This window comes from Neomonachus schauinslandi, chromosome 12 (assembly GCF_002201575.2).
Source record: "Neomonachus schauinslandi chromosome 12, ASM220157v2, whole genome shotgun sequence".
NCBI lineage: Eukaryota > Metazoa > Chordata > Mammalia > Carnivora > Phocidae > Neomonachus > Neomonachus schauinslandi.
Genome location: NC_058414.1, coordinates 153,228 through 166,818, shown reverse-complemented (window position 1 = coordinate 166,818; position 13,591 = coordinate 153,228). Strand labels below are relative to the sequence as shown.

Genomic DNA, 13,591 nt, shown 5'->3' with positions numbered 1-13,591 from the left:
CACTTTCTGATTTCAAAATCTACAACAAAGCTGCAATAATCAAAACACTGTGGTACTGGCATAAAGACAGACATACAGGCCAGTGTAACAGACAGCCCATAAATAAACTTTTGCATGTGTGGTCAAATGATTTTTTGACAAGGATGTCAAGACTATTCAATGAGAAAAGGACAGTCTTTCCAAAACATGGCATTGGGAAAACTGGATATCTACATGCAAAAAAAATGAGGTTAAACCCTTACACCTAAGGCCATATACAAAAATTAATCCTACAGGGATCAAAGACCTACACCTAAGAGCTACAACTATAAAACTCTGAGAAGAAACCACAAGGGGCAAACTTTACGACATTGGATTTGGCAGTGGCTTTTTGGATATGACACCAAAGGCACAGGAGGCCAAAAAAGAACAGAGTATGATTGGATTTCATCAAAATGAAAACTGTGTGCATCACAGGACAGTTTCAACAGAGTAAAATGCAACCCATGGAATGGAAGAAAACATCTGCAAATTACATATCTGACAAGGGATTGATATCTGGAATATATAAAGCACTCCTAGAATTAAAAAAACAAAAACATAACCCAATTAAAACATGGGCACAGAACTTGAATGAGAATTTCTTCAAAGATACACAGATGGCCAACAAGCACATGAAAAGATGTCCAACATCACTAATTACCAGGGAAATGAAAATAAAAACCAACTGAGGCGGCACCTCACACCCATTAGGACGGCTACTATCAAAAAACCAGAGAAGACCAAGTGTTGGAGAGGATGTGGAGAAATTGAAAGCCTTCTGCACTGTTGGTGGGAATGTTAAACCGTGCAGCTGCTGTAGGCAAGCGTGGCCGCTCCTCAGAAAATTAACCATGGACTTACCATTTGCCCCACAATTCCACTTCTAGGTATATACCCAAAAGATCTGAAACGGAGGCCTCGACACCCACATTCAAAGCAGCATTATTCATGATAGCTTCAAGATGGAAACAAGCTAAACCTCCATTGATGGACTGAATAGATATACAGATGTGGTACGTATGAACAAGGAGGTATTATTGGCTCCTAAAAAAGAAGTTAGTTCTGACACATGGTACAATATGGATGTACCTTGAAGATATTAAGTGAAATAAACCAGATACAAAGAAACAAATACTGTATGATTCCCCTCCTGCGAGGTACCTGGAACAGGCAAATGCATAGAGACAGAAGGAAGACTGGAACTGACAGGGGCTGGGAGAGGAGTGGGGGGAGGCAGTGTAACAGGTGCAGAGCTTCAGCGTGGAAAGATGGAAAAGAGACGATGGTGGGGATGGCTGCACAACACCGAATGCACGGAGTGCCACCAAGCTGTATACTTCATGATGGTTCAAATGGTACGTCTTATGTCATACAGATTTTACCACGATAAAGAAAAACACATTAGTGAGCATCACGAAAGGCCTTCTCCCTGCGACTCGGGTCCACCCAGCCCTGGCCTTCCGTGGAAACGCACTTATTCTAAGGAGCCCAACCCCGTAAAGCCGCAAGGCCTGCCGGGAGCCCTGAGCCCTTCTGTCATCTACACATTTAAGAACATCTTCGGTTTCACGTGGAGAGAACAAATCGGGGTTCGTCTCCTGCCGTGCGGAGTTAGCCCTTGCAGGTGGCGGGCAGCCGGACCGCAGGGAGGGGAAGGGCTGCGGGCCGGCCCTGCATGGTCGCAACAGCACGTTCCCCGGAACGCCGCACGGACGCCCCACACGCCTGTCCTCCGTCCAGGGCGCAGCGGCGGCGGCGGGTGGCGAGCGGGGGACCCCGGCACACACACCCCCCCGGACAGACGGCGGGGTCCCTGCGGCTCCGCCCGGCCCCGGGGCCCCCCGCCGCCTGCCCCGTCCTCACGGGGCTGCGGGAGCCTGAGACGCATTGGCCCGCCTGAGGCGCCCCCGGCCGCCAAGCTCTCGGCTGCCACCGACGTCACGACCCCCGTCGTCGTGGAGACGGGGCCCAGCACCGGAAGCGGCGCGCGTGCGACAGGCCCCCCCCCCCCCGGCTGCGAGGGCGAGCGGGCTCCACCGCTAGGGCGCCCGGGCTCGCCTCGGGGCTCGGGGCCTCAGAGCCTGTGCGGGAGAGGGCACTCCGCAGCGGGGGCGGCGCGGGATGGAGGATGCGGGAGGCCCCGGTGGAGGCTGGGCCACACCCCGTCCGCTTCCCTAACACTGACCCTAGTCCTAAGCGCTGCTCCGCGGTCCGGGATCCCAGTCCCGGGCCCTGCCCTCCGCGGGCTGACCTCAGGCACGCGCCTCGACACAGGCAAGCGCGCGAGTCCCACGGCCCCCGCGGGCCCCGCGTAGTCCGGGAAACCCGGGGCGCGTCCAGAGGCGGGGCGCTCGCGGATTGGCTGGAGGCGGAGGTGGGCGGGGTGTGCCGCACGGGAGGCGGGGCGCGGAGGTGGGCGGGGCGGCGCGCGCAGACTGGTGGGATTCAGCGAGAGGAGGTGGGCGGGGCGACGCGCGCGGATTGGCGGGAGGGGGGCGCGTCGGCGGGCGGGCCCCGCGGTGATGGACGGAACGGGCAGCTCGTCGATTGGTCGAAGGCGGTGATGGGTGGGCACGGGCGAGAGGCGGAGCGCGGAAGTGGGCGGGGCGGTGCGCGTGGATTGGCGGGAGGCGGAGGGAGACTGGCGGCGCGGGGCTCGGTGGCTGAGGTCCTGCGTCCCGGGACCCGCGTGGCGGCGGCGGCGCCAGGGCTGGGGCTCCGGTGTCCGCGCGTGGCGGCGGGCTGGGCGGCGTCTCGCAGGCTCCCTGCTGCACGCGCCGAGCCGAAGCCCGAGCGCGGGCCGGGGCCGGCGGGGCTCCTTCCGGGGCCGCGGCCCGGCTCCGCACGTTCGGGCCGGAAGTTAGTTCAGGTTCCGCCGTGGCCCAGAGCCGTGCGGCGGAACCAGGGTACAAGCGCCTGGCAGCCGCGCTGAAAAGGTACACGGAAGAGGAGAGACTGTGAGCGGTGCACTGTCGACCGTCCGGTGGCGGCGCGGGCCGCTGCAGTCCGGGAGCTCGTGTCCCAGTCAAGGGGGGCGGACCGTAAACTCACAATAGGTTCCTAGTCAATGCCACGGAAATCAGAATGGGAGACGTAGAAGCGCCAGGGGAGGGTTGACAGTGAGGTGTGAGCAAAGAGCGGGGAATGGGGAGCCAGCGAGTCTGCAACGTGCGGGCAGGAACCCGGGAGAAGAGCTGGGGCAGATCTCAGGCCGTTGTAGGGACTTGGGGTTTCAGTCACGGAAATGGGGAGCCTTTTCAGCAGAGGAGTGACTGGTGTAGATTTTGTTTCATTTTTATTTAAAATAGGCGTATTATTTTCTGGTAGCTTATGTAAGGCTGGCCTCGTACCTGAGATGGGGCAGGTGCTGGGGGCAGATGGCATGTGGGATTTGAGAGCCAGGTAGTTGTCCAGGTAGAGGTGTGAGGCAGGCAATGGAGGCATGGTTCGGAGAGGGTTTAGGAGATCCTCAGGTGAGAGCAGCATTTCCCAGCTTTCCTTGCCTCCGTCTTTGGAGGAGCATGACACGGCGACCCGTTGGGATCCAGGAGCGGTGATGTGCTGTCTGAACCATGTCTGGGGTGGGCTGCAGCTGTGCCATCCTCCTCCCACGCCGGCAGGTGTAGGGGAGACACGGCGGGAAAGCCGTGGGCTGGGCAGGGGCTGCAAGGCTGCATCTGTGTTTTCACAGTGACCGCCTCCTGGGCCCGAGCACAGGGGTCTGCACACGTGTAGCACAGCCATGTTTTCGGAGCAGGCTGCCCAGAGGGCCCACACTCTCCTCTCCCCACCATCAGCCAGCAATGCCACCTTTGCCCGTGTGCCCGTGTCCACGTACACCAACTCCTCCCAGCCCTTCAGGCTCGGGGAGCGCAGCTTCAGCCGGCAGTACGCCCACATTTATGCTACCCGCCTCCTCCAAATGAGGCCCTTCCTGGTGAGCCGGGCCGAGCAGCACTGGGGTAAGTGATGTGTTCCGGGAAGTGCTTCCTCCCCACCAGCCCAGAAGGGACTGGGGCGGGGCGGGGCGGGGGCGGGAGGGGCGTTAGAAATGTCATAGGAGCGACCAGGTACAGCTGGAACCTTCTTTAGTTTACCCCATTTCCCGGTTATCTTGGGAAAGTCAACCTCTGTGCCTCAGCTTCTTCAGGTAGTTACGAGGGTTAAATTAAGGAACAGGTGGCTTTAAGGGGAGGTTTAGTTCAGAGGCTGGGTAGGGGTGGGGCTTCGTTCTGGTGGGAGCAGTGATCATCTCTCTGGTGTAGGGATGTTCCCCGCCTGGAGTGCAGGTTACGTGCTTGTTTGCCCACGTGTGGCCATCCTGTGTCTCAGTGCGGCAGACCAGGTACCCGGCACTGGGAGCCCAGGTCCGTGAAGATGCACCTCCCCCCTCAGGGGGGCTCCCTGTGAGTCTGCGCCCTCCGTGCTGATTGGGCGTGGATCTCCTGTCCCGTGGGCTCTTCTGTCTTTCCTAACCCAGGGGCCGGGCGCATCTTCTTTCTTCCCCACTTGGTCTGCGACCCGTCCTGCAGTTACATTATTCCTAGTGGCGAACAGCTTCAGCTTTCGGGTGGGGCCGCATTCCTCAGTCTTACGGTGGATCAGAGTGGCTTTCCGGGTCGCTTTCAGTTCATCTGAAATGTTTACAGGTGGGACTGTGTCCTAGCCATCCATCCCTGGCCTTCGTGGTCCCAGCTCCGGTCTCTGCTGCGGGGAGCAGTGGCGCTCAGGCCCGTCCCACCCAGCCGACGGGATCGACTCTGGTTTCATTACGAGCAACAAGGAGAACTAGACCATCAGATCTGTTAGGGATGTCTCGGGTCCCTAGTGCTGTTCGTGTGTCCTCTGCCACGTAATGGGGTGTCCTTCCTGTGGCTCCCAGTGGCCTTTCCTCGCTTTCCTTGAAGCCCTTGGGGACCCCCTCCTCGGGCCCCGTGTCACTGCCTCCGTTTAGGTCCTTTACGACAGCACCGCTCTGGTGCAGGTTTCTCCTGCAGTCACCACCGCTGCTGACTGACATCTGTGCAGTGACAGAAACACAGCCCTCGGTCTGCTCGCAGACGGGTCAGGAGGTCAGAAGGTGGCCCCTAATGAATGCAGCCTCGGCTGGGCGGTGGACGGCGGCACCGCTGTCTGCTCGCCGGCCTGGCGGTGGATGCTGACCTCTCCCGGAACGCCTGCGAGTGGATTCCCCGCGTGGCCAGGCTTTCCGACCAGAGTTCAGCCTTGGGACTCGTGTGTCTCTCTCTTGAGCTTCCTGAACACATGAAGCCTTTTCTTGCTGGCATTCCCTTCGCCTGGCACGCTCTTTCCCAGTCTTCCCTCATGACTTCAGCTTAAATGTCACGTGCTTCGAGAGGCCACGTCAGCCACCGGGGCTTTCTCCTACCTTCTGCCTCGGCTCCCATGTGTCCGTGGCACTTGTCACAGTGGCTGACCCCTTGTTGACTACTGTCGTCTCTCTCCCTCTGGGTCGTAAGCTTGGTGAGGGGGAGGATGGGCCGTGCTGTTCACTCGATGCTGGTGCCTGGCCCGATGTCCGCTCGCCGTCCAGCTGGACAGATGTCCTGCCCTCGACACAGGGATGTGTGGTTCTGCCTGGTGCTTGGGTGTGCACGGTAGATCCCAGCTGTGCAGCCTTGGGCGTGCCACTTAACCTCTCTGTGCCTCTGCTGCCTCAGCATGTGGTGGGGCAGTAGCGTCTACCCTGCGTGTGGGCAGGTGCGGATGAGTTTCACGGCCAGTGCTCGGCACGGCCCCCAGGGGTTGAGAGGGGGCTCAGCTCTGGAGTCTGCTGTTTCCCTGGGTGTCTGGCATTTCTCCCTGCTGCTGGCGCCCTCCTTATCTCGTTTTGAACTACTAGCCTCCACTTCCCAGGGTGTATATCTGTGGAATGTTCTTGGTTATTCCAGGGCAGAAGAGGCAGCTGGGCTCTGGAAGGGGCTGGTCCTGCAGCCCCATTATCCCATCAGGTCCTGGCAGCATTTTTCTCAGGCTCCGGCTCTTTACTGACAAACCCACAGGCCTTCTGGGACTTGTGCTCCTTCCTCTGGCCTGCCTGGGTGAGCCCTGCACACCGCGCCACTCTCCGGTTTTTAGGGCAGGGTACTTCTTTCTAAGAGTGAGTGTTACGATTTCGGTGTAAGTGACATAATACTCTATCGGTTTCCTGGTTGTTCTTTGCTGTCAGAGACAATAAAGTCACAAACCGAGCAGCTTAATACGCCAGAACCGTATTCTCTGTCCGTTCTGGAGACCAGAGGTCTGAATGCAGGTGTCGGCCGGCCGGGAGCACGTTTTCCTCGGCTCTCCCAGGTTCTGGCAGCTGCCCGCGCCCCTGTCTCTGCGTGTCTGCCTTTCTTACAAGGACCTCGGATGCAAGGGCCCGGCCACATCCCTCTATCCTCCTGGCGCCGAGTCTGCTCGAGTTGGGGGTGGGGGTCCCTGTACTTGATGTTCTCCTTCCCCCCAGAGGCCCGGCCCATGAGCTGCGGTGCGCGGGGAGGCCTGTGCCCTGTCCCGGGGTGGGGGGGAGGCCGCTGGGTCCCTGAGCTCATGCCTGTTATGCCCAGGTGATGGAGTCCAGGTAAAGAAGCTGTGTGAGCTGCAGCCTGGGGAGAAGTGCTGTGTGGTGGGGACCCTCTTCAAGGCCATGCCGCTCCAGCCCTCCATCCTCCGGGAGATCAGCGAAGAGGTGAGGCCGGCACGCTGCCTTGGGGGCACTGATGGGACCACCTGCCGTATGCCCAGGGAATCAGAGCTGGGCCTCTGTCCCCGGGGGGCTGGGGGCTGCAGTGCCATCTTGCTGATGGGGCCTGGGAGCCTTAGGACCCAGCCTCTGGCCCCAAGACTCCCCCCAGTCTCCGTCTTCCAGCACAACCTGCTCCCCCAGCCTCCTCGGAGCAAGTACATCCACCCCGATGACGAGCTGATCTTGGAAGACGAATTGCAGCGCATCAAACTAGAAGGCAGCATTGACGCATCAAAGCTGGTCACAGGTGGGGGGGGGGGGCCCGTGCCTGGAGATGCTGCTGCTTCCCTACATCCCCAGAGCGGTGGGTGCAGGGTCGGGCAGTGTGTGAGGCCCAGGGAGGCAGGAAGCAGACCCTTGGCCCCGAGTCCTAAGTGAGGCAGAAGAGAACTGGCTGGCTTTGCTTTGGGGGTGCCTGAAAGGAGATGGCAGCCTCTCAGGCCTCCCTCCTGCAGCCTGACACTGCTGCTCCCCAGGGACAGTGCTGGCCGTGCTCGGCTCTGCGAGAGACAGCGGGAAGTTCCTGGTGGAGGACCACTGCTTTGCAGAGCTGGCTCCTCAGAAGCCCGCACCCCCCCTTGACACAGACAGGTGAGGAGCAGGCGCTCGGGGGCCTGGCCAGCGGCCCAGGGGAGTCACAGTTGCTGGGCTCCATGTCCCCTGCTCACCTGTGACCGGGGCAGAGCTCCGCCAGTGGCCGGGTGGGGGCAGCAGGGGGACACCTGCTTTCTCGGCACCCAGGAGGACCCCGACTTCTCCTGCAGGTTTGTGCTGCTGGTGTCTGGTCTGGGCCTGGGTGGAGGCGGGGGCGAGAGCCTGCTGGGCACCCAGCTGCTGGTGGACGTGGTGACAGGGCAGCTGGGGGACGAGGGGGAGCAGTGCAGCGCCGCCCACGTGTCCCGGGTCATCCTCGCTGGGAACCTCCTGAGCTACAACACCCAGAGCAGAGATTCCATCAACAAGGTATGGCCCCCGCCCGCCCACCCGCCCTCTTTCGAGCCCCTCCTTCCCCAGGGAGAGGCGGGGTCTCGAGTGTCTGGTGGCCAGTGCCCCGCAGCGCTGCTGGGGTCTCTGCTCCGGCCCTGCTTTCTGAGGGCGGTGGGGGCTGTGGCACAGAACTCCTACCATCCCCGAGCAGTGGGGCTCCGCTCTCTGCCGTCCGGCCGGGGCTCAAAGTGTCCCTTTGCTCTGAGCCTGCCTTGGGGCCTGACAGCCTACGGACTTCTATCCCCAGGCCAAGTACTTAACCAAGAAAACCCAGGCAGCCAGCGTGGAGGCGGTCAAAATGCTGGATGAGATCCTCCTGCAGCTGAGCGTGAGCGAGCTGGGGGTTGGCCGATGATGAGATTGGAGTCTGCCAAGCGGCAGCGGGCACCGGAAGGCGGGCCAGGGAACGGGAGGAAGGGGGATCTGGAGGGCACCGGGCCCTGCAAGCTCCCCTGCCCCTGTGCCCTCCAGGCGTCGGTACCCGTGGACGTGATGCCAGGCGAATTTGACCCAACCAACTACACGCTCCCCCAGCAACCCCTGCACCCCTGCATGTTCCCACTGGCCACTGCCTACTCCACCCTCCAGCTGGTCACCAATCCCTACCAAGCCACCATCGATGGAGTCAGGTAGCCAGCTGCAGCCACACCCCTGTCTGATCCCTGGCCTTGTGCTCAGTGGCACTGAGAGGGGAGGGTTGGGTCCAGGGCTGCAGAGGGCCCACTGGATCTGGGCTCCTCCTCAGAGTCGGCTTGGAACACCCGCCATGAGAGTGCCTGGTGAGCTCTGGGCTGGCTCCTGTGGGAGGACCGGCAGCGGCCCCCCCAGGGTGGGGATCAGCGGAGCCTTGCCTTGCAGATTCCTGGGGACATCAGGACAAAATGTGAGTGACATTTTCCGGTACAGTAGCATGGAGGATCACTTGGAGATCCTGGAGTGGACCCTGCGCGTCCGTCACATCAGCCCCACAGCCCCTGACACGCTAGGTAACGGGACTCAGCCACGTGGGGTGGCGCCAGAGGGCCAAGGGAGTCCTAATCCGGGGCCTTGATGCCCAGAGGGTTTGCAGCCTGGATTGGCACTCACCAGTCCTGCCATGACCTAAGGGAAAACCCAAAAGCTTGACATAGTTCTAGAACCTCCTCTGGAGTCTTAGCTCTGTCTGCAGCCAAGGCCTTTTGTCAGGGAGCATATTGGGAGCTCCGGCTGGGCAGAGCCCGGCGCCCTGCCACAGTGCCCACCCAGCAGGGCACACTGACCTGACCCCAGGGCCGTGGGGCCGTGTCACAGCAGGCAGGGCTGCTACCAGCGTAGCCAGAGCATGTGTGAGGGGCAGGGGTAGGGCGCCGCACCCTGACCGTGTGCCTTGCGGAGCTGAGAAGCCCCAGCCGCTGTGGGCTTTCTCCAGGTTGCTACCCTTTCTATAAGACCGACCCATTCATCTTCCCGGAGTGCCCTCACGTCTACTTTTGCGGGAACACCCCCAAGTTTGGCTCTAAAATCTTCCTAGGTGAGTCTTGTGTTCTGGGGGCCCCGGGTCTGGGCTGTCACAAGGGACTCTGTCCTGGGGACAGGGCTTACAGAGGAGACCTCACTGGAGTCCCCAAGCCCCGTGGGGTAGGTGGCCGGCCTAGTGGCCAGCTGACTGAGCATGTCTGGGCAGGGGGCTGATCGGTCCACACCTGTGCAGAGGCTCAGCACCCACCTCTGGTCAGCAGGGCCTTAGCCTTTGACCTTTATGCTGCCCTCGGCCCTTCCGGAGCTTCTGTGGCCACCACTCCCACGGGGCTGATGGGGAAATCCTGTTTGCTTCTGGTGACTTCGCTTGGAGCCAGGGTCCACCCAGAACCTAAGTGAGGGGTGTGTGCCTGTGTGGCTTCTTTGCAGGCCCAGAGGAGCAGAGGGTGCTGTTGGTGGCCGTCCCTGACTTCAGCACCACACAGACCGCCTGCCTTGTGAATCTGCGTAGCCTGGCCTGCCAGCCCATCAGCTTCTCGGGCTTTGGGGCAGAGGACGAGGACCTGGGGGGCTTGGGTCTGGGCCCCTGATTGACAGAAACCCCAGCTATCCGTTCTGTGCAACACTGACCCTGCAGCAGCATTTGCTTTATGATAAAAGCCTGATCGGGGCGCCTGGTGGCTCAGTCCATTGAGCATCCGACTCTCGATTTCGGCTCAGGTCGTGATCTCAGGGTCGTGAGATTGAGCCCCATGTTGGGCTCTGTGCTGGGCGTGGAGTCTGCTTGAGATTCTCTCTCCCTCTGCCCTTCCCCCTGCGCTCTCTCTCTCTCTCTCTCTCTCTCTGAAATAAATAAAATCTTTTTTAAAAAAGCCTGACCGGTGTGCTGGTATTGAGCTCCCAGGCAGAGCTGACGCTGGCCGGGGGCACTCGCGTGGCATGCCGCTCTCCCTCCTCCCCGTCCCCAAGTGCTCAGCCACACGTCTGCCATGAGCTTGCTTTATTGGTGCGGCTGACGGGCAGATGGCTGAGGAGTCTGTGCGTGCCTGGCCGTCCGAGGCAGGCAGGAGCTTGCCTGCACAGACTGGCTCCTCGGTGTCGCTCTGTGCGTGGCCCCTCCCGGCCGGGCTACACCGAGGGCAGGGGGCTCCCGCGTGCTGGTGGCCACTGAGCTGGCTCGGGGCTCAGAAGTCCCCAAAGTTCACTGTGTAGGTCTCGGCTGTGGTGAAAGGGAACTCTGGGGCCATGACCACCACCACCTCCTCCTCCTGGTCCTCCTCGTGCTCCTCGGGCCCCAGCTGTGTCCCAAACTCCGTCACCACCTCCGTGTAGGTCTCCGTCTCCGTCTCCGACTCCTCCCAGCCCGCCGCGGTGGCCTCGGGCGCCAAGTGCCAGGGCCCCCGGCTGGCGCTGGGGGTGGGGGCGGGGGCGGGGGGCAGGGTGGGGGCGGCAGGCAGCGTGGCGGTGGGGGGCGCCCGCGTCGCGGGGGTGCTGGGGCCCGGGGTGGCCGTGGCGTTGAGGCGCCGCAGCCGCATCTGCTCGCGCATGCGCAGACGGTACTGCAGGCGGCGCCGCTGCACGTGCCGCTGCCGGGGGGTCATGGGGCGCGAGGGGTCGATGCGCGGGATGGGCCGGTTCCCGTTCATGGCCATGATCTCGCGGATGCGCTTCCAGTTGGAGCGGGCCAGGATGAAGTTGCACTGGGTGGCCCCGATGTCGTAATCCACGTTGCAGGTCTTGGCACTCGGCGTGTAGCCCTCGGCGTGGGCCGTCACGCGGTACTCACCCGGATTCAGGATGCGCCAGTAGTCACCCCCGCTCGCTGCAGAGGGAGGCCGGTGCTGCCGCCCAAGACGCCCCCTCCCAGCCGCCAGCCCTCCCTCTGCCTCGGTTGGACCCTCTGGGGGGTGCGTCTGGCCAAGACCTCGCACAGATCTGGCTCCCCCCTCAGGAAGGAGGGGCGGCGGGGCGCACGCAAGGTACCTGTCTTCACACCGTGGTTAATGCCGCTCACGGAGATGGTGGCATTGGCGATAGGGATGCCCTGCTCGTCCGTCACAACCCCCTTGATGCCACGGTGAACCTGCAGAGGGAGGCAAGGCCGGGTGTCCCCAGGCAGGCCCCACCGCGTGGCGCAGCTGCTGTGAGTTCCCCCGGGCCCCAGCCCTGCGCCCCCGCCCCCACCTGCTCCATGAAGGTGAGCAGAGCCTCCTTGTTGTTGTCCCACTCTCGGGGCAGCTCGCTCTCGTGGGGGAACTTGTCGCAGCCCAGGTAAATGGAGAGCTCCAGGCAATTGGTGTGCAGGTAACTGAAGTCGTTGATGGCTGTGCAGGGGCAGACAGAGCCGCAGTCACCCCGGGACCCCCAGGCAGCGCCCCCGGCCCCTCCCAGGCGGACTTACTCCCAGACCGGGGCTTCCACTTGGCCCCGTTGACGATGCCCCTGCCGCTGGTGTAGTCCTGGGCTTGGCACCCGCCCTGGTACGGCTCCGTCATGGTGAGGTGGGCAGAGGCGAAGGAGATGGCCAGCCAGCGGAAGACGGCGTGGTCCGGGGTCTCCTGGGCCTCAGAAAACTCGTCCTCGTCTTCTCCCCGGGCCGCCGCCATGGCCGCGGCCAGCAGCTGCTCCTGGGTGGGTGTTCGGGCCATGTCGTAGGGGTAGGACACGAGCCGCTCACCGCCGTTCAGGTTGGCCCCCAGCACGAAGGGGTTCTTCTCCATCCAGGCAATGATGGCTCGGACCTCCGTGGACACCTGGGGACGGCCACTGCGTGAGCTCTGAGCCACAGCCTCCACCATCGCCCTCCTTGTGGACCGCCCCGCCGTACTCATGCCCCCTCTGTGCCCCCAAGCCTCACCAGGCTCAGCGCCCAGCCTCAGTCACCCGCCCGCCCACCCCCAAGTCCAGACAGGACCCTAGGGTCCAGGCCGCTCCCCCAGGCCTGCTAGCCAGGCTGCTGCCTCACCGTGGCATCTGGGGAGAGATAGCGTTCAGGAATCGGCAGGTTATTGTTGGGGACCCGGTAGGGGACCCATTTCCTCTCCTCTGCTCCCCAGAGCACAGAGTTGAGATCTGGGAAGTCTTCGTAGATGTCAAAACCCTCCTCAGTCCACAGCCCCATCGCCCAGTTCCCAAACTCGGAGCCCTGGAGGAACCAGTGGGGTTGGCGTCAACCTGCCCCCCACCCCTGGCCCGGCCCCGCCCCCCCCCCCCCCCCCCCCCCCCCAGCCCCGCCTCCCCCCCCCACCCCTCCACTCCCCCCACCCACCGTCTGCGCTGCCACCTCGTAGCCGTCGGGGTTCAGCGAGGGCACCAGGTGGATGCGCGTGTCCTGCACCAGGCTGCGCACGCGCGGGTTCCCGTCCCGGTACTCGCGGCACAAGTACTGCATAAAAAGCAGTAGCAGCTCTCTGCCCAGCACCTCGTTGCCGTGAATCCCAGCCGTGTATCGGAACTCGGGTTCCCCTGCAAGGGCGGGAGCCTCAGCAACCACCCGGGCCCCGGAGGAAGGACCCACGCTGGCTCACACCCAGGGGAATGGGGGCCGCTGAGGCTTGTGGGGCCCAGCGAGGCAGACTGGGACCCCCAGAGAGGCTCCTGAGACAGGCACAGGGACCAGCTGCAATGCCAGGGCCTTGCTCAAACCCATGCCAGGGAGGGCAGGCTTCCAGGGGGCTATGGGGCCCTCACCCAGCTCGTGATCCCCGGGGTTGTCTGAGATCTCCATGGCATAGATCTTGAGCCCGCGTGAGCTCTTTCCCAAGCTGTATGTGCGGGTGATAGTGGGGCACTCCTCGTTCACCACCTTCATCAGCTGGGCGCGGGAGAGGACACTGAATTACACAACCCGCCGCCCATGGAGGCAGCCCTCGATGCAGGGAGTGCCAGGCCTCTCCCAGCACCCTGGTCTGTTCCATGGGGAAGGCGTCTGTGGTAGGAGAGGCCCCGGCAGGCGACCCAGCCCCTCTCGGGTACCAGCACCAGAGAGAGAGGTTTCCCTTCCCTGAGGCGACGGCCGGCCAACCTCCCTCTCAGGCAGGCTGGGTCTGGGATGGGAGCCCTGAACACAAGCTTCCCCGTGAGCCCTGACCCCAGCCTCCGGACAGGCCCCCACGGCCCAGGGACAAGCGCCCTACCTGGCGCATGTCCTTGTAGCTGTGGTGCCGGAAGTCCAGGTTGTCAGTGGTCACCACCTCGTTCTGTGCGTAGTAACTGTGGACAGCTGCCGAAGGCGGGCGGGCGGGGCCCTGAGCTGTCCAACTGCCAGCCACGCCCCCACCCTGGCCAGCCCTTCCCCTTCCCCCCCCACGCCCCCCCCCCCCCCCCCCCCCCTGCCCCCCCCCCCCCCCCGCACCACAGCTCCAAGGACATGCG

At 62.6% G+C, this 13,591-nt stretch overlaps 2 protein-coding genes across 3 annotated transcripts in view; one reads left to right on the top strand and one right to left on the bottom strand.

Moving 5' to 3' along the window:
- Positions 1-2,653: 2,653 nt before the first annotated feature.
- POLD2 (DNA polymerase delta 2, accessory subunit) lies at positions 2,654-10,048 on the top strand. Of its 2 annotated transcripts, XM_021703682.2 has the most exons (11): positions 2,654-2,957; positions 3,713-3,983; positions 6,594-6,715; positions 6,896-7,019; positions 7,249-7,363; positions 7,537-7,735; positions 8,007-8,087; positions 8,231-8,388; positions 8,618-8,745; positions 9,168-9,269; positions 9,647-10,048. In XM_021703682.2, the coding sequence occupies exons 2-11, from the start codon at positions 3,764-3,766 to the stop codon at positions 9,805-9,807; spliced, it is 1,410 nt and encodes a 469-aa protein (XP_021559357.1). In that variant the 5' UTR covers positions 2,654-2,957; positions 3,713-3,763; the 3' UTR covers positions 9,808-10,048. The 2 variants fall into 2 exon arrangements, with proteins under 2 accessions (XP_021559357.1, XP_021559358.1); XM_021703683.2 differs by lacking the exon at positions 9,168-9,269.
- Positions 10,049-10,210: 162 nt separating this feature from the next.
- The window catches only part of AEBP1 (AE binding protein 1), a 13,031-nt gene continuing 9,650 nt past the window's right edge, over positions 10,211-13,591 (bottom strand). The window contains exons 10-17 of the mRNA XM_044920203.1: positions 13,354-13,530; positions 12,908-13,031; positions 12,486-12,682; positions 12,183-12,362; positions 11,619-11,970; positions 11,402-11,541; positions 11,201-11,300; positions 10,211-11,039 (exon numbers count right to left, since the gene is read on the bottom strand). Coding sequence (XP_044776138.1) covers positions 10,402-11,039; positions 11,201-11,300; positions 11,402-11,541; positions 11,619-11,970; positions 12,183-12,362; positions 12,486-12,682; positions 12,908-13,031; positions 13,354-13,530 — 1,908 coding nt within the window. The 3' untranslated portion in view covers positions 10,211-10,401. The remainder of the gene's footprint in view (positions 11,040-11,200; positions 11,301-11,401; positions 11,542-11,618; positions 11,971-12,182; positions 12,363-12,485; positions 12,683-12,907; positions 13,032-13,353; positions 13,531-13,591) is intronic.

Bases quoted from the DNA above. Each gene is read 5' to 3' on its own strand.
- POLD2 (XM_021703682.2), top strand. From the start codon at position 3,764: ATGTTTTCGGAGCAGGCTGCCCAGAGGGCCCACACTCTCCTCTCCCCA. The intron at 3,984-6,593 runs GTAAGTGATGTG...TGTTATGCCCAG, and splicing joins CCGGGCCGAGCAGCACTGGG to GTGATGGAGTCCAGGTAAAG. The intron at 7,736-8,006 runs GTATGGCCCCCG...TTCTATCCCCAG, and splicing joins GCAGAGATTCCATCAACAAG to GCCAAGTACTTAACCAAGAA.